Source organism: Pogona vitticeps, chromosome 1, assembly GCF_051106095.1.
Source record: "Pogona vitticeps strain Pit_001003342236 chromosome 1, PviZW2.1, whole genome shotgun sequence".
Lineage (NCBI taxonomy): Eukaryota > Metazoa > Chordata > Lepidosauria > Squamata > Agamidae > Pogona > Pogona vitticeps.
The window spans coordinates 162,714,617-162,733,926 of record NC_135783.1 but is presented as its reverse complement, the minus strand read 5'-3'; the positions used below and the strand labels follow the sequence as shown (position 1 = coordinate 162,733,926).

Below are 19,310 nucleotides of genomic sequence, written 5' to 3'. Positions count from 1 at the left end.
TAGTATGATTTCAGGCCTTTATAAATTAATAAATGAGAGGAATCATAATATGAATTTGTTGGAATTGAGGCGCATTCTTTTATAAAGGTAACAAAATTCTAGCCTATGTATCCAATAAGAAATTACTTAATAATGTAGTGGCTAGATTCTTTTGGGAACAGGATATAAAGAATATAGCACCAGTTTCAAATGAATTGTAACCTTATGTGTCAGCAAGTCGAAATCAACATATAAAGACCCTAATAGGGATTTAAAGGTATGACGTTTACCCACGTGGCCCTTGCTTGTTTCACCAAACACAGAGCTCATGCGAGTGTCCCAGCACGTCTTTTACCTCACTGCCAGCAGTTGACTCTGTCAACACCCTTTAATTAGAAAGAGTGAGATCCAAGCTGAGTATAAAGCTGAACAACACAGGTTTATTGATTACAGTTCTCTTAAACAGGTTCTTCACAGACTTTAATGTATTCATTTGATTATTAATACAGTAACTTGTTTCACTCTTAATTCTTTTAGCTCTCTATAAGTTCCAACCTCTCTTAACTCTTAACTCTGCTACCCTCTCTAACTACCACAGACTACCTTCTACTTCAGACTCTCATTTCTGACTAGGGTTGCCAGATACATGGGCACCAAAAGAAGGACATAGACAAAAAAAGGACAGAGGAGGACGTATTGAAAATTTCATTTGAATCGTTCAGGATTAAACCTGCAATCAATACAATTTTATTACAATAGCTGCCAATAAATATCTCTTAGTGAACCGACTAATAAACAGCAATGTTAAAAAATTAAAATAAATTCAATGGAGGCTTTTTTTCAAAATACCAAGAAAACATTATTTAAACATTATTAATTGTACCCGAACTCACCCTGGCCCAGCTGCAGGATCCCCCAGCTATTCACACTGCTGAGGCTCAGAGATAACCTTGCTAATCTGGATGCCCAAACAAGGCTCTGGCTCAGGCAGGGGGAAAGCGGCGCTGGGCAAAGCTAAATGAGGCAGCCTCCCCTCCCTCAAGGGTCATAAGTTCAAGGCTAGGGAATGTGGGAGTTGGAGTCCCCAAAAGCAACTTTGAACACACACAGTCCGGGCACTCGCCTTCCCATCGATGCACTCGGGCGCTGCTTGCTCCTACCTGGCTCGGCTGGTGGTGCTCTGCTCACACTGCCTTTCTGAGCTCCACATGGGCTGGGCAGGCATGGCAGATCACTGAGCAGCCACCGCTGTGGTGGGAGGGGGAGAGGGCTGTACTCCACCACCAGGTAATGGGGGTCAGGGAAAGACAGGGGGAAGGGCAGTGCTTCCACCTCTCCCCCTCCCATCCAAAATTATAACACAAAATATACAAAAGCCTGACATTTTAAAGGTTTTTATCTTTGCCTGCTGGACAGAGGACATTAGCCTAAAAAGGAGGACATGTCCTCCTTTTGCCTGACATCTGGCAACCCTATCTCTGACTCACTCTCGCTTCCCTGTCTGCTCCCTATCTCTTTGACTAATCAGCCTTATCTGACTCCTTCTCCTGCCAAGCCTCATATAGCTGCTGACTCCACCTCTCCAGCCCTCTCAAGGTTTAATGCAGATCAGCTCATGAATATGAATTGCATGAGTGACATGGGTGGTCGCCATACAAGGTAAGTGAAGTATTAAGGAGTAGCTTTACAAGTTCCACCCCTCCTTCCCCAGTATGTTTCCATGGCAAAGTGGGGATTTGAATCCAGGTCTCCTGCATCCTAGTCCATTATTCTATCCACTACAACATACTGGGTACTCAAAGATATTGCCTTGCCCCTAATACACTTCTGGACTGAGCTAAAGATTCCAGTGATGGCATTCAAAAACTCTAATATATATAGCCAAAAGATATAAAGAAAAAACAACAGCAACTTACAAAACTGAAGGAGGAATTTAAGGAACTGGAGCTAGAACTACAAAAAGAACCGCAGAAGAAAATTCTTAAAAACCAGAGGGAAATAATAAAAACATAAATTAAACTTAATAGAATCAGAAGAATTAGCTCAAGAAGTTAAAAGGGCTAAACAAAACTTCTTTGAGAATGCCAACAAACTTGGAAGATGGCTATCTTATAGACTGAAAAAAGAAAAAGATTAATAAAGAAGCTACAAGATGAAAAGGGGGGACTTACAATATCAAAAAGAAAATAAAAATAACTAAATAATACTACGCTAATCTGTATGATACCCAAGAATTTTCCCTTGAAAAAACAATGCAATATATCGAAACATCAAACCTCCCTAAAGTACCAGAAAGCATCAAAAGTCTTCTAAATGAGAATATAACAATGATGGAAGTAATAGAAGCCATTAAAAAATAATAATGATGATAAGATCCCAGGACCAAACAGATAACCAGCAGAATTTTATAAATCCTTCCAAGATATATTAAGCCTACCAATTAAAGAGCTCTGCCACAAAGTTCTATTAGAAGCTAAAATACCTAAATAGACACAGACTCTACACACATAAAATTTTTATACCAATATCATTACTGAATGTGGACTATAAAATCTTTGCATTAATTATAGCGCAAAGACTGAAAAAAGTTTTAATGGATTTCATTCATTCAGACCAAAATGGATTTTGCCAAAGGTACAATCTAAGGGTAATCTTAGACATATTAGAATATTATACAGAGAAACAAATGACATTAATCTTTCTGGATGCCCAAAAAGCATTTGATAATATGAACTGTCAATTTATGATATAGGAAATAAAAGCTATGGATTTTGGCAAAAACTTCATAAATGTACTGTAATTGAGACAATCTACGAGAGGGTGTTGATAAGTATTGAACCTTTCCTAGAAAAAATTGAGCTAGAAAGCTATAAATTGCAGAGTGTATTGGCCAATTTGTATTCAATGGCACAAAAAACAACTACCTATGATTTTAACTTATCTTTCATGTTCAAGTCCAAAGTGAACATGGTAACAGCTCCAAAAAAGTTCAATGTGGACAAGCATAGGACCATAATCAAGTTCCTGTTTCTCCAAGGGAAAGGTGCAAAGCAGATCCATGATGAAATGTCACAAACTATGGGTGACAGTGGCCCTTCATATGCAACAGTTAAACGTTGGGTTGTCAATTTTAAAACTGGCCATTGAAAGTGAGAAACCCAGTGGAAGGCCTGTTCCTGTCTCTGTGCCTGCAAACATGAAAACCATCAATGACATGATCATGGAGGACCACTGAATATCAGCCAAAAGTATAGCTATATATCTGAGAATATCACGTGAGAGAGTTGGTGCCATTATCCACAACAATTTGGAAATGAGAAAGCTGGCAGCACAGTGGATCCCCCAAACTTTGACAACCGAACAAAAGAGGAAATGTGTGGACTCATCGGCGGCTGTTTTGGAACTTTTTGCAAGAAATGAGTCAGATTTCCTGGGCAAACTGGTAACTGGTGATGAGACATGGATCTACTGTTATGATCTTGAGACAAAGGAACAGTCTAAGGATTGGAGGCACAGTGGTTCCCCCAGGCCAAAGAAGTTCCGAGTGCAAAGGTCGGTGCAGAAGCAAATGGCAACAGTTTTTTGGGATAAGAGGGGAGTTCTGCTGGTGGACTACCTCCAACAGGGTTCAACCATCAATGCAAAGTATTACTGTGCGTTATTGACAAAGTTGAGGCAAAACATCAAGGAAAAACGTCGAGGAAAGCTCTCCAAAGGTGTCATCCTGTTGCATGACAACGCCTTGTCACATATTGCAGGTAAAACAATGGCAAAACTGATGTCCTTATGCTTTCAAGTGATGCCCCATCCACCTTATTCTCCTGACCTGGCTCCTTCTGACTATTTTCTGTTCCCCAAACTCAAAAAACACCTAAAGGGACAAAGATTTGGGAGTGTTCTGGAGGCAACTAATGCTGCAAATGAGTGGTTACACCAACAGTCGGAAGAATTTTATTTGCAGGGACTTAAGGAGCTGCAGGACAGATGTCGCAAGTGCATTGACTTCCTGGGGGAATATGTAGAATAGTGTGGCAGTTACAGCTTCCTAACTCATTTTTTCTGGGAAAGGCTCAATACTTATCAGCACCCCCTCGTATAATGAACAAATAGCTAAAGTAATTGCACATGGCGAACTGATGGATATTAATATAAAAATGGCACTAGACAGGGATGTCCGCCCTCTCACTTGTTATTCATATTAACTTTGGAAGTATTAAATAGGAATGTGAGGAATGATCCAGAAATCAAAGGCACTAAAATAAAGGATGAGAATTACAAATAACAAGCATTTGCAGACGATTTGGTGTTCATTTTGGAAGATCCGTTGGAAACAGCATTGAGACTACTGGAGAAAATGGATGAATTTGGAGAAATAGCAGGATTGAAGATAAACAAAGAAAAAACTAAAGCTATAGTGAAAAATTTAACAACCAAAAAAATCAACTTTCAGAGAGGCCAGACGTACAGATAGTTTAAAAAGTTAAATACCTTGAATATATTTAACTGCTAGACATATAACTATAAAAGAAGATAATTATATAAAACTACTTAACCAAATAAAAATGGACCTAGAAAAATGGGGAAAAAAATCTGTAATTTTCACCATTAGGAAGGATTGCAACAATCAAATTGAATATCCTGCCAAAATTACTCTTTCTATTTCAAACAGTGTCAGTGAAAATAGAGAAGAACTACTTTGATGATCTAAACAAGGTGATATTAAAATTTATTTGGCAAGGGAAGAAAGCCAGAATCAAACTCAAAATGTTGCAAGAATCCAAGGAAAAAGGAGGATTCAGTTTACCTGACTGGACTTTATATTACCAATAATCTGTCCTAATGTGGCTGAAAGAATGAATTAGTCTGAAAAACAAAAGACTTTTGTATTTAGAGGGGCATGATTTACAGTTGGGTTGTCATGCCTTTTTTATGGTATCAGAAAGCTAAAACCCACAGATACTTCCAAAACCATTACTGTATATTAGAAATGCATTGTGTATCGTATGGGAAAAAATAAAAATGAAAATGTACTCAAAAATACCAGGATGGGTTTCACCCATAGAAGCATTTGTTCATCCCTCGTCTGAATTTTGAATTTTTTTTGACCTATACAGATATGTTAGATATACATCGGAGATTTAAACTGAAACAAGACCTTATAGACCAGGGATTAGAGGCATCGTGGTAACCCGTAATGCAAATACAATCTAGGTATGAAAGGGATTTAAAAATGTATGGTTTTTGTAATAAATGGACAATGCTTGACCAAATAATGTTAACATCAGATGAAAAATAAATTAGGAAAATATATAAATTTCTTTTAAATTGGAAAATGGAGGATGAACAAGTCAAAGAAACGATGGTGCAATGGGCAAAAATTTTTGGATATAGTATTGACTTTTAAAAATGGCAAAAACTGTGGTCTAGAAACTATAAAATGACAATGGCAACATCTTATAAGGAGAATTTATACAAAATGTTTTATAGATGGCATTTACCACCCAATAGATTAGCTAAAATATACTCTAATTGGCCAAGTAAATGCTGGAAATGTCATAAAAAGAGAACTTATTATCACCTTTGGTGGACCTGTAATAAAGCAAAAAAAATGTGGACATATATGGCTTGTTAAAATAGTAAAAAAATGTAGATTTTAACCAGAACTCTTTTTATTAAGCATAATACTAGAGAGCTTAGATAAGCAAAATGTATTCTTAACACTATTCCCACAATATTGGAAGAATGAAGAAACACCTACAGGTCAAGAAATAATTAAAAAGATATTGGGCTGCACAGAAATGGACAGATTGACACTAAAAATCAAAGGAAAGGAAGATGCAGAATATTATCAAACATGGAACCTGTTTTATCAATGGTTAGAAACACATTGTATAGATTAAGAGTTTAATATGTATTGTAGTTGTATTAACAAATTATAATCTGAACCCAGGAGACATGATGTTAAATAAGCACAGATGGACTTTATAAATAATAATATTAATAATAAAAAGAAAATTTTAAAAAAATGAAGGAGGGGAAGTTACACCACAGTTACAATGCAGTGGGTAGAATTTACTGTCTGCCTCCACAGTCACTTTTCTGTACATTAGTGTTTATGATATCAGGAAAAGATTCTGTCAGAATTAAGCTTTATGTGATTCCATAAAGGAGAGTTAAGAAGTTAGATTTAATTAAGAAATTCATTTTTAGCTTTCCCTTGAAATTAGATTAAAATAATGAAAAAAATTGGTTGGACTACCAAAAAAATTCAAATGTCATGGGATCCTGAATCCTTTTGGAATACCTTCCCCATTCAAAATTTGAAGTGATAGCTATGGCAATTCACCTGCTTTTTCCATTCACCTCTTGTGGAAACAGAAAAGTCTGCTTTTCCCCCACAAGATACTCAAATTGACTGATTAATCAGGCATTTCCAAGGAAGTACCTGTGACAGTTTGTTCCAGCCAAAACAGCGAAGCATCTACCAGCACTTTTTAAGACTACAAGTTTTATTTGGCATAAATTATAATGGAGAGTAGCCATCTTCTTAAGGTGTGTTGTGTATAGCCTAAGAGAAAGCCTCGGGAGACCTTTGAGTAACTGTCTAATAGACTGCACCCTGCGGGTCTACTGTCCACAAAAGCATATGCCAAATAAAATGTATTAGTCTTCAAGTGCTGGACATAACTGGTAAGCATATTATTATGATGTTGTTTTGTATATAATGTTCCCTGTATGTTCAGTTGCTCATAAGGGTAAACTGTAAGGTTTTCCCTCATGAAACAAACTTTTTCTTAGAGGGGAGGAATGTGACGATTGCCCACATCACTCATGCCATTCAACCATGGGCGATCTTCGCAAAACGACAACGATTTTTCCCCATTGGAACGCATTAAACGGATTTAAATGCATTCCAATGGGGAAACGCTTTTCGCAAGACAATGTTTTCACAAGACAGTGATTTCAATGAAACAGATTAATATCGTCTTGTGGGGCACCACTGTATCTGAAGAACTTCTGTTATTATTCAATCTGCTTCACTTCAATAAATAAGTTCTGTTTCTGTTCACAAGAGAAGTGTTCAGACAAATGTCATTTATATTGTGGATTGAGGTAATCCACTGGTGGCAGCAAGAGGAAAACGCAATGTGAGCCTTTGTGAGGAAAAGACAAGCAAGGGGCACAAGGGCGAATGCCACATATATGTTTCTAAATGGTATGTAAATGTACGATGGGAGGAAAAGGAATAGAAATAAACTTCTGAGAAAGGATTCATAACACCAGGGTGCAAGGCTGTGCATTCTTTGAGACTCTCCTTTCTGCCAGTGGGCCTTGCTGCTCTCCACAGTATCCAAATAGTTATAGCTAATCATTTCCGTAGGGAAATAACCACTGAGTCCATTGTTTTGTCTGCAGCCTCACATATCTGCTGGCCACCCTTAAGAAAATCTTGTTTCCTCTTTTTTTTTGCTGTATTTTGTTCAGACAATAAGAATGCCCACTGTAAAAATGTCTGTACTTAAGTATGTTTGAGGGAAAATGCACTCCTCCAGTTCCTTGCAGGGGCTAAGCTAACACGTAATAGCCCAGGAATGCTTACTGTAACTCGGCCCAGCTGACTACTCTGCAAATCCTTCCCTTGTCACTGAATTTCTTGGCCTTGGTAGATTTAAACACACATGCACCCTCAAATGATTTTCTTTTCTTTTTAAAGAACTGTAAGAACTTATTTCACTGCTAAGTTGTAAAATGAATCAATTTTCTTTTCTTTTTTAAAAGCCATTTTAAGCCAGTTAACTGAGCTAGATCCAAAATCTGTTTCTCTTCTGAGGTAAGGATGATAAATTTACATCACTCTCTGCTGAGGATGCCTGCAAAAATCTTGCCGCTGAGCCATTTACAGGTTGAGGGATGGGAGATCTTGGGGACTGGGAGGGATCCACTGTTTGGTTTGATGTTTGAGAGATACATATTTTTAAAAACCAGACAGTGAAAGAGCCCTTTGTTCACTCTTAGTTATAGGAAGTTTGACTTCTAAAAAGGACTCTTGTTGGTTCTGGAAGGTCAAGGTAGGCTAGACTACCAAAGAAAGGTGTTCCCAAGGCAAAAAAAATGGCCACTGTGGATATTTATCTACAGCAGGGAACCTTTGGGCTTTCAGATGCTTTGGATTCCAAGTACCACCAGCCCAAGGCAGCATGCCTTATAGCCCCAGTAAGTGAGGATAAGAGTTGTTCACTACAACATCTGGTGGGCAAAAGATATACTGTATAGCTTTCAATTCATGGCTTGCAGCCAGCAATATTGACAGTGATTTGTGCCACTGCCAACTGAAGTACAATCACACTGCTTGGATACAGGAAGGCTTACAGCAGGAGTGGGCAAAATGTAGCTCTGCAGATGATGTTGAACTACAGTTTCTATCTGTTTCTACCCACTTGCCCCAGCCAGCACAGGCAATGTTGAGGAATGCTGGGAGTTACAGTCCAACAGTACTGGAAGACTGCACTTTTTCCCACCCCCAGCCTAAAGATAGTGAGTGAGCCATGCTTAGGTGATAGTCCTCATAATCTGCCTTCACCATACAGCAATAAAAGGAGATGATGGCTGAACCTGAAACTGCATTTGATGCCAATATTGGCAAAATGGGAGTAGCATCCAGGCTGTTTGTCAGACAATCAGCTTGTAAACTGGTATACAATGAGGTAATAAACATGCCGAGTTGTCCGTTCACACATTTGGTCTATCCAGCTTAGTCTTGTCTCCAAGGTCTATTAGTGCTCTCCAGGCTTCTCCACAGAAGTGTTCCTCTAGCTCAGTGGTTCTTAACCCTTTTGAAAGAAACGCCCCCTTGAGCCATTGAGGAAGTTATCATCGCCCCCCTGCGGTGATGATATCTTTCTTATTTATTTATCTATTTATCTATTTATCTATTTATCTATTTATCTATCTATCTATCTATCTATCTATTTATTTATTTATTTATTTATTTATTTATTTATTTATTTATGACACTTAAATCCAATGACCCCTGAAAACAAAATTCAATTCCAAGAAAATGAAATGCCCCAAAAAAGTAACATTTAATGATTTAGTTGCAAGCGAATTTTAAGACACACAAAAAATATATATATAAAAAGGGCATAAAAACAAACCACAATGCAGGAACTAAAAATTTCAAGATGAAAACTCTGAAACTAAATTAAGATTGGAGGAAAATATATATTCATGCACACTGTAAAAAGGCTGCAGCCATCTTAACAGGTTTGGCTTGCTCCAGCGCCCCCCTACCGCCCCCCTTCTGCTCCAGCACCCCCATGCCGCCCCTTTTCGTTCTACCACCCCCCTGAAAAATGAAATCGCCCCCTGGGGGGCATTATCGCCCACGTTAAGAACCACTGCTCTAGCTCATCAGAAATTATAGGAATTTTTAAAATACACAGCACATACTCTTCCACCAAGTTACAAATTCCCCACCACATACTTAAAATTTTATGCTTAGAAATATGTAATATAGTCTTGATGGAACTGTACAATTTCAAACAGTGTAACAGAGATGGCTAATGTCTTTAGAGAGTTCATATGACAAGAAAAAGGCTAGGTTACAACTGTTCTTATCCTACAGCCCACGAAACACTCTGTCAAGCTGCCTACCATGGTACAAAAGCCCACTTTTCACACAAAAGGTGTATTTACAGTTATCATTTATAGAGTTATTCCCAACCTTTCTTTGGCTACAACGATAAACATGATATAAAAGAAATACAGGACGAACCAGGATTGTATAAATTGCATAACAGACATTGTAAGGTGGTGTGAAAGAATTGTTTCCAGTCTGTGGCCCCTTTCAAATGTGTCAGCCCCCCCCCAGGGGGCCATATGGTCCCCGTTGAGAATGGCTGAACATTTGTAAGTAAGTAAATAGGATTAGGAGAAACAGAGAGTCTCCAAAGTTACTTCTAGCATGCCAGAAAGAAGCAGATGGATAATCCTGGCAGGGGAGATTAGTAGGCAGCATAACACACTTGCAGGAAGATATGGGAATTGAAGAAATATTATTATGAAAACCCTGTGTCCCAGAAGTAGTATGAGTGTCACTCACTGAGAGTCACTGGGCTAACATTCTCTTCTTCCCTGATATTAGAGTTTCTAAGGTACAAATTCTTTGTGCATATTTTTACATTGTATAGTTACATAGTTAATATCAGTGGCCTGTATCATACTGCTAGTCCCCTGTTGATTCAGTTGGATTTACGTAATTCAGCAGTTGAGTCAATGAATGTATTTTTTAGTTGGGGCTAGCAATAAGATACTGGTCTGTGTTTTTTGCATTTTCCAATAGTCTGAGGACTAGACATAAGTGAACTGAACTCAACTGATGAGAGACTATATGCAATCCGTATCTGCATGCTGATGTGGCATTTGCTTAGTGCTAAAGTACGCTGATTTCATGTAGACTTCCAAAATTGGCTTACTATGTAGCAGCTGAGAAACTAGTAATTATAACCCAATTATAAGCTTAAGTACTTGGAATAAGTGCCCCTGAATTCAAAAATAGCTACAGTATTTACAAGTAAGTGTGCACATGAGTAGAACCTCCACATAAACTAAACTGGGATTTAAATTTTTCAAAATCTTTGTAGAATCAGCGTGTGTGCCCATGATTATGGCCTGACTAAACAATGTCTTCACTTTATTTAGCAATTTCCTTATAACAATATGTTAAAATAGTGAGTTTCAGTTTCATTAGAGAATACAGTGAGACAATTATGAATACATTAAGCTGGTAGAGAAATGTCTGAAAGTAGTATATGGCTAGAGAGTTAGCTAACTCACATTCAGTGGGTTAAAAGTGTTGCAGTTCAACTTAGTAGTTTTAAGTGATGGTTCTGGCAAAAAAAACACCCTGAAGAGCTGAATAAATTTACAAGCAGAATAAGAAATAACCATTGCTACATTCAGTTCGGACGTTTAAACCCTTTGCCAGAGGCTGTCTCATGAATAAAAGAGGCTTTCAGGAAAAGCTGTTTAAAAACTTTTTTTCTAAAACGCCTTTTCTTTGCAAGGTGATGTACAAACTATGTAGTACGGATTTCCAGGTCCAATTTTTTGGAGGCGTGAAAGACTCCCCGATAATTTATAACAGTGGCTGTGTATATTAGGACTGCAGTCCCACGGAGACACAGGGAGCGAGGCTCCACCGGTCGAAGTTGGATGTACGACGAGAGGAAAGAGCATAGGATCACACTGCGCGCATGGCACTGTTTTAGAGAAGCAGGGAATTCCTCCCACGTGGAAAGTCGCCTCAAAAGTAGGGAAAGATCAGGCATATCTGATTTTCTACAAGGAGGGCACAAGGAGACCGCTCCCAGTTGCCTGGACGCAAGTTAGCACTTCAGGCAGCCTGGCTCGGGCATCATCGTGGCCAGAACTGGGCTCGCTCCTCTCCTCCAAGGAGGGGATCCGCCTTTGCAGGGAAGATCAGCCTGGGAAGGATGACACGAACTCAGGCTGGGCTCCAGCCGGGACGGGGGGGGGGGGTCGGCGGAGAGCGAGCTGGCGGCGGCGGCGGCGGCGGCCAAAATCCGTCGAGGCGGACTTGGGCAGAAGACGGCTTCACATCTCGCCACGCCGTCCCCGAGCTGGCGGCCACTTCAGCCCCCCCTCCCACCTCCGCCCCCGTCCCGGTCCCTCCCTCGGCCCGGGCGCCCGGCCAGGGCAGGCAGGGACAGGGTTAAGCCAGGCGGGGCGGGGGGGGGGGAAGGGAGCCAGCCGGGAAGAGCCGCGCCTGCGCAAGGGGGCCCGAGCTCTAGGCGCCGCTCGCTCCCTTGCTCGCCTCCTGGCCAAGTTGTCCCGGGGCCGGGAAGAAGTTGGCGGCGCGGCCGGGCCGCTCGCTCGGGTCTCCGCCGGCCATGGCGTTCCGCAGGCGGGCCAAAAGTCACCCGCTCTTCAGCCAGGAGTTCCTCATCCACAACCACGCCGACATCGGATTCTGCCTGGTGCTGTGCGTGCTCATCTCGCTCATGTTCGAGGTGAGCAGCCCCCCTCGGGGCGGGGGCGGTGTGTGTGTGTGTGTGGGGGGGTCCTGCCCGGTCTTGTCTGCCCCTCCTGCTCCGCGGGGTCCCTGCCGGCATGGGCGAGGGGGGGGAAGAGCGGGCAGCGTTGCTTCCTTGCCACCGGGAGGCTTCCCCCTGCCCTCGCTTGGCTCTTTCGCTCGCTTGTGCCTGCGCGCGCGCGCTCCTCTCCCTCGCTCCCTCCCTCCCACGCGCGCGCGGGGATGCAGGGCGCCCCCCAAAACTCGCGAGGCAAGTGGCCTTCATTTCCCCCCCCCCTCCGGTTCCTCTCTTCTGACGAAGCCTCCTTCCCGTTTGGATCGCTTCGCTTTCCCATTTCTCCTCCCTGAACTTCCTTCCTCGTCCTGCGCCTTCATCCTGTCCGCGGCTGCAAGGCCTGCGCCGGCACTGCGCGCTCCTTTTAGGGGGCGAGCCGCCGCCAAGGCTTCACTCAGGACCTCGGGGTGGTGGTGGCGGGGCGGGCAACCCTTGACCACCTGCCAGTTAGCAAGGAAGGAGACCTGCTGCCGCATCGGCACCGGAGGGTCTTCCCAAGCAAGTAGGCAGCCAGCCGGGCGCTGAGACGGTCTGGAAGAAGCTGCTGGGGCTCAGGCACTCACATAACAAGCAGGCACAGTTTTTACATTGGCTAGACAAAGGGGGGGCAAGAGTTGCTTCCTCGGAGCCCGCCCCCCCCCCTCAGGTGAGTAAGCAACAAACCTTTGCCCACCCATGTGTTGTCTCCCTCAGGGCAGCTGAGCTAGGGATGTCTGATGCTGCTGGTGTGGCTCTGCCCAGAGAAAAGGGGGTGCAGGCAATGGCTGCTGTGCTTTACGGGAATCACACAGGTGACTTCGGGAAGCCCAGTGGCCAGTCACTCGGTTTGACTCTTCCTTGGTGGGCTGAGATTTCATCTGCACCTCTTCAGTTAGCGGCAGTTGCCCACAAGACCGTTGCATAATCCTTCCGCAGAGGCCAACAGTTTTTCAGCCACTGTAAAACAGAAGAGCCCCACTGAAGTTAGGGAAGCACCGCTGAACACTCTTGAGTGTGTCTCGCTTGGGGTGGCTGCCCTCAGTTTCTGGCTCCTGTAAGTTTTGTCATTGTGTGGGTGCATTGCAGGTTCATCATCCCACTTGCCCAGGGTTTTGAGAATGGTATAGAACCTCAGAAGCTTTTCAGGAGTTTCCTTATGAAATGATCAGAAATGAAGCACACATTTTGTTAGAACGTATTCAGTACCCGCCACACAGTAGTGGTGGTTTTCAAAAATCAAGGAGTCTGGAACAGGTTTTCCTTAAAATTTCCTTTCCAGGTAAAGTTCCCTCAGAGCAGCTTCCAGCATACAAAGCACCATGAATACTGATAAAATACCAGCACACCAGCATAAACAATGAACTGTAAAGCTCAACATAACACTAGAACTCAATCAAATAATCAGAGTTAAGAGAGCACCAAACAATAATATAATGAAACTGAAAGTAGTAAAAAAAAAAAACTAATACAGATTAGTGTTGTACAAACTACACAGAAATACAGTAAAACTTTTGAAAACGTGTCTTTATAACATGCTTTTATAATGGGGACTGGTAGGACTTTACTGGGAACCGAGTTCCACAGGTGGGAAGCCATCACTCAGAAGGCTGTATTCCTGGTTATCTGCCAGATTATTTGATATGGAAGGAAGAAATTTGATCAGAATAATCTCAAAGGACAAGTAGTAAGGGTGACCCTTCATATAATTTATTCCCAGATTTATTGGGAGTTTACTGGGGGATTTATTGAGAAAAGTTGGAAAACAGGAGGATGGATCAAAGTTGGGGTAGGAAGAAACGGCTGTCATTCTTGGTGATCTTTATGTTGTTGATTGGTATGCTGCAGAGAATCAGTTGAACAGAGACAAAAACCAGGTCAGTCCTTGTTGCTTGGTGGTTGCTTTATGGGTATGTGTATTTTGCAATATCTGAGGATGGCTCCTTTTTTAGATTTGGTGGGTAGCACACTATGTACTAGAATTGCACATGTCTTGTCAGTTTGGGACAGTGTTAATGTTGAGAATATTACTTGCATTTTTGGAATAATTTGGATGTCTCTTTTTGGCTCTGTAAGAGATTATGATCTAGCAGTTTTATTTTGGTCATCCTAAACATTTAAAGCATAAACATTTAGTTGTGTTGCTCATGAGATTGAGCAATCTTGATGAGTACTTTCTAGTAATATAGTATGCAACACAATAGCTGAACACAGTGTGTATCCCAGGAAAAGGGCATCTATACAGAGGAGAAAGGGAGACTGTATGATGGTGATCTCTATCACTAAAGTGAGAACATAGGATTGTAGTTTTTTAAAAAAGAAACTGCCCAACAGTATGTTTCCTGTATTCTTCCCTGTCTTCTTACACATGTAAGGAAAAGTGTGAGATAATAATTTTGATCACAAACATGGTCTTTTGAGGAAATCTAACTACCCTCTTTGGAGTTGTAGGTGGTGGTAGGAAAGTACTACTTGAGAAATATACCTCAGTATATTTCAGTGAAGAAGAAAACACCCACATTAAGTTATATGTAAGTTGTCTTTTACATATGCTTTCCTTTCTGCATTCATTTTCCCTTTCTTTTCTTGGAAGTTTTACCATAGGCAACCACATTAGTCTGTTTTAAAGCATGTAACAAGTGTATGAAAAAGACATGTGGCACCTTTAAAACTAAGAGATTTATTTCAGTATGAAACTGTGAATTCCAATCCATTTCTTCAGACACATAGAATACACTATTGAGGCTGCAGGTCAGTGCAAATGGTTGTGGGGAATCAGACAGGAATGAAATGAGATGCAGAATATGACATTTGCATTATTAACACAGATTGTGGATTTCCAGTAAACCTCCTGACAATGGATAATATGGATAATGTACTAACTTACACAACTAGACTTAGCTGAAGTGACTAGCTAATGGTAAAAGTCTAAGTGCACAGGTTGGTTAGGCTCTGACCTTAAAATACATATTGAGGCAATGAGTTCTGCTCTCAAGAAAGAGTTTGTGGTGCTGAGGCCAGAGCTTGTGAGAAAAAGAAATTAAAGTTTTAGTTATACACACAATAGTTCTCATTAATTGCAAGTTGTGTGCTAAGAAGCCCTTTATTTAATTCCTTGCTTATAGACTAGAATGTATAGGTGTATTTCCATTCTCAAATTTCTCCATGAGATTTATTTTTTCTTCAAGAGCTGATGTGGGGTCAGTAACCACAGAGAGTGGATTAAGATACTGAAGTATTATGAATGTTGTTTCTCCACTTTGGTGCTGGGCAATATTTTGACCTTGGACAGCCTTGCTTGCTTTAGCCTGATACCTCGTCCTCCCTGTGATTTCTTCAGCCTCATCTCTCTATGATGGAGAAATCAGCCTCACATTTTTCTCAGGCTTGGTCTCCTCTCCCTTCCCACCTCTTGCCCAGTGGATTCCTGTGAACATTTTTTTTCTGCTGCCTCAGTAGGAATGCGGTCTGTCTGATTCTTGTGCAGGCCTGCCTGTTTGTGGCATACAGCTGGAGAGTTTCTTTCTGAACTCTCAACTGTCCCAAATGGTATCCTTACAACAAAATTTGGGTAGTTGTGAATGGAAGCTTTCTCTCTCTCCCTCCCCTCCCCTGCCTTGCCAGGGTTCTTTCCAAGCTCTTTCTCCATGCAGCTCTCAGCGTTTTGCCTCAGCAGCCCTGGCACTTTGCACAGAAATGCCAGGAATGCTGAGCTCCTCCTTCATCTTTCTAGCTTTCTCATTTCCCCCTCCTCCTTCCTTTCTAGGCAAGGGAGGGTGGGCAGCACTTGCAAAACAACTTGGTCCTTCAGACTCTCTGGACAGACTGGAGTCTAGTTAACCCTGCCAGCAGGCTTCGGGTGTGTGTACGTGTGGTAAACACACACACACACACACACACAGAGAGAGAGAGAGAGAGAGAGAGAGAAAGAGAGAGAGAGACTGTATATGTGTGTGTCGATGCTTGTGGCTCAATTGAGTGTGTGATTGAGAAGTGGAGGGTTAAAGGAGCACCTTCTCCCTTACAGCTCAGTGCCACGTTTCAAAGCAAACTGAGGTGGGAAGTGGGGCGGGGGTGGGGGTGGCGGAATAGGAGCTTTGTGCTAACAAATTGGAGAAAAGAGAATTTTAACTGCTTTTTCCAGCACATTTCTCACCCACCTCATTTCCATTCACTTGAATTAACAAGTAGTTTCCAGTACACAGAAACATTAATGGCAGAGGGGAGCAAGAGGAGGGGATGAAGGAAGTCAATTTAATTAGTCAGAAACCCCAGCTGACAGGGATATAAATTCCACAACCACGAACAGAAACTGTTGCAACCTGGCAGCAAGTTTTGTAGTATATGTGCCTGGTGGTATGCATTTTCTTCAAGTATTAAAAATTCCCAAAGTTTGGCTTCTTACAAGCTTCATGGAATGCCTGTTTCTTTTGTTAGTTTAGTAAGGAAAATCTGAGTTACCTTGACATAAAATAAAAAATACATAGGAGGTTATTTTTTTGACCTTTACTTGCTTACAACTAGGTGAAATTTGATCATTTAAACTTTGGATTATCTCAGTTTGAGGGGACTGAATATTCAAATGAGAGTTGCCTCAAGATAAACACTTGAGCTTCCCCCCCTTTCAAACAACTGCTTTGCTTCATGTGCAAAAATAGTTATCTGCTCATGTAGCCTGAGAAATGTAGTTAGACCTGGGATCATTTCCTCCTTAGCAAGATAATTAAACAAGTCGTTATATGTACACATGGTGCCCTGTTTTATAAAAATGTTGTAATACCAAACTCACATCTTGTAGAGTACTTTGATTTAAAAAGTTGTGTGAAAATAATATTTTAGCTCATATAAAACTGCAGTTTGGAGTGAAAATCTAGGTAAGACCTGGAAGTGGACATTTGTGCTGGTCAGAATGGCATCAGTGTTCCCTTAGAAACAGCGTTCCGTGATTTAAGATGGTGTTTAGAACCTGAAATTTGTGGTTTGTGATGGAGTATGGCTAGCCATGACCCACCATGAACCCACCAGAAGACTGAACCAGTTCATGGTTTGTTTTTTGGTTTGTGCCCATGGGGTGGGGGCACCTTGGGTCCTTTTAAGGAGAAAGGCAGGGTAACAAATTTTATGAATAAATGAACAGCTGCTCTTGTTGTGCTGCCACTTCGGCTTCCTCCCTGGGTGCTGGGCTGCAAGGTGGTGGCCAGGCTCCTTCTAGAGAAGCTGAGGCACTGCCTTTGATCATGCGCCCGCCTCCCAGCTGATTGCCCTGATTGCTGCCTTGGAACATGACACCCGGGGAGCAGGAGGAGGGGGCAGTGGCGCGGCAGCGGGAGTAGGCAGGACAGGCAGTGGGAAAGGGGGTGCCAAGAGCTTGGGCCCTGGATACTTGAAGGCCCGCCTCCTTCCATATGAGCCTACCCGGCAATTAAGATCTAGCCAGGGGCCCTTTTGAAAGAGCCGTCCCTTAAGGAGGTAAAAGGGATGGCTTGTAGACAAAGGGCCTTTTCGGCAGCTGCCCCCAGACTATGGAATGCCCTCCCGACTGAGATTCGTCTGGCGCCGACACTGATGACATTTCGGCGCCAGGTCAAAACCTTCCTGTTCCAGAAGGCTTTTAATTGAAATAACATCAACTGTGTGTCCTGATGGCAATTTTTAGATTGTATTTTAATTGTGTTTTAATCATTTTATCTTTTATTGTATTTTAATTGTTTTTTAATTGTTTTTTAATTGTGAGCCACCCAGAGACCTTTGGGTAGAGTGGGCGGCTTATAAGTCGAATGCATGAATGAAGGAAGGAAGGAAGGAAGGAAGGAATGAATACAATGTTTGATGTTTTGTTTTACTTCAGCAAAACAGGATCCCTGAACTGGGTCACAAGCTGAACTGTGAACCACCCTAGTTTTCAATTTTTCTCTTTTACGGTTTGGATCATACGTTCCTCTAGTGGTGTTAGATCCATCATTCCAAGTGGATGAGTAGCTTAAAATGTGTTTTAACAGTTTGAGTGGGTTGCCAGTTGCAGCCCTTCCTAAACTGCTGGATAGCTCAGTAGTTCAGTCATTCTCAATGGCCGGGGGCAGGGGGTCTGGTACGAAGGGACCCACAGACTGTAAACAGTTCCTCACACACCACCTTATAAAATCCATTATGCAACTTACAATCATTATTCAGCTTATATTTCTTTCATATTGTGTTTATGTCTGTGACCCAAAACAAAACGTTGAGAATGGGTGGTTTAGGTACAGTGGACCCTCGATCTATGGAATTAATCCGTATTGAAATGGTGTCCGTAGGTCAAAAAGTCTGTAGGTCGAAAATGCATTTCCCATAGGAATGGATTGAAAACCATTTAATCCGTAATCGGCCCAAGAAACCCCCCCACACACACACACAATTAAAAAAAAATTAAAAAAATTAAACCTTACCTTTTTGAAGCCTTCCAGGGGTTCCCCGCCACCGACATTGCCACTGCCGGAGGACTCCGAGGGCTTCAGCGCCACTGCTGGAGGCCTCTCGGAGCTCCCCCACTGATGCAAGCTTTTCCAAGCTGGACCAGGCCTACCGGGGGAGGACTTCCCCCGGTAGGCCCGGTCTACTCCCCTGGCCTGGGGAGTATACTGGGCCTACCGGGGGAAGTCCTCCCCTGGTAGGCCCGGTCCACCCTGGGAAAGCCTGCATTGGCATGGGTGGGGGAGCTCCGAGAGGCCTCAAATGGCAGTGGGGAAGACCTCCGGAGGTCCCCCCGCCGCTTCTGGGAGCCGCTCCAGGCGATCCCGGCCATGCTCTGAGTCCTGGACTTCCCCGCCGCCACTGCTGCTCGGCTCCCAGCTTTGGAGGCACTATCGGCGACGGCGACGGACCTCCAAGATGCCTCCCATGGCAGCAGAGAAGCCCTGGAAAGCATCCGGAGGCAGATTGGCGGCCTACGGACTGGAAGGGGGAGGCGAGGAAAGCACCAAATTTGAATTGGGCGCTTTCCCTGCCTTCCTCTTCTGGTTCATAGGTCGATTCTACAGCCGCAAGTCGACTGGAAATCTTGCGGCTGGAGAAGTCTGTACCTCAAAAAGTACGCACGTCGAGCCATGCATACGTCGAGGGTCCACTGTATCTGACTACAGAGCCAGGAATTGGTAGTTCGATTCCTCACTGTGCCTAATTGACACAGGCTGAACTCAGTGATCCACAGGATCCCTTCCAGCTCTACAGCTCTAAGATGGTGATGGTGGTGATGGTGATGATGATGAG

The 19,310-nt window shown here is 42.5% G+C and overlaps 1 protein-coding gene across 1 annotated transcript in view; it reads left to right on the top strand.

The window, feature by feature from the left end:
• Nucleotides 1-11,753: 11,753 nt before the first annotated feature.
• TRAM2 (translocation associated membrane protein 2) overlaps nt 11,754-19,310 on the top strand; it is a 52,982-nt gene continuing 45,425 nt past the window's right edge. Inside the window, exon 1 of the mRNA XM_020790586.3 lies at nt 11,754-12,011. Coding sequence (XP_020646245.2) covers nt 11,892-12,011 — 120 coding nt within the window. The 5' untranslated portion in view covers nt 11,754-11,891. The remainder of the gene's footprint in view (nt 12,012-19,310) is intronic.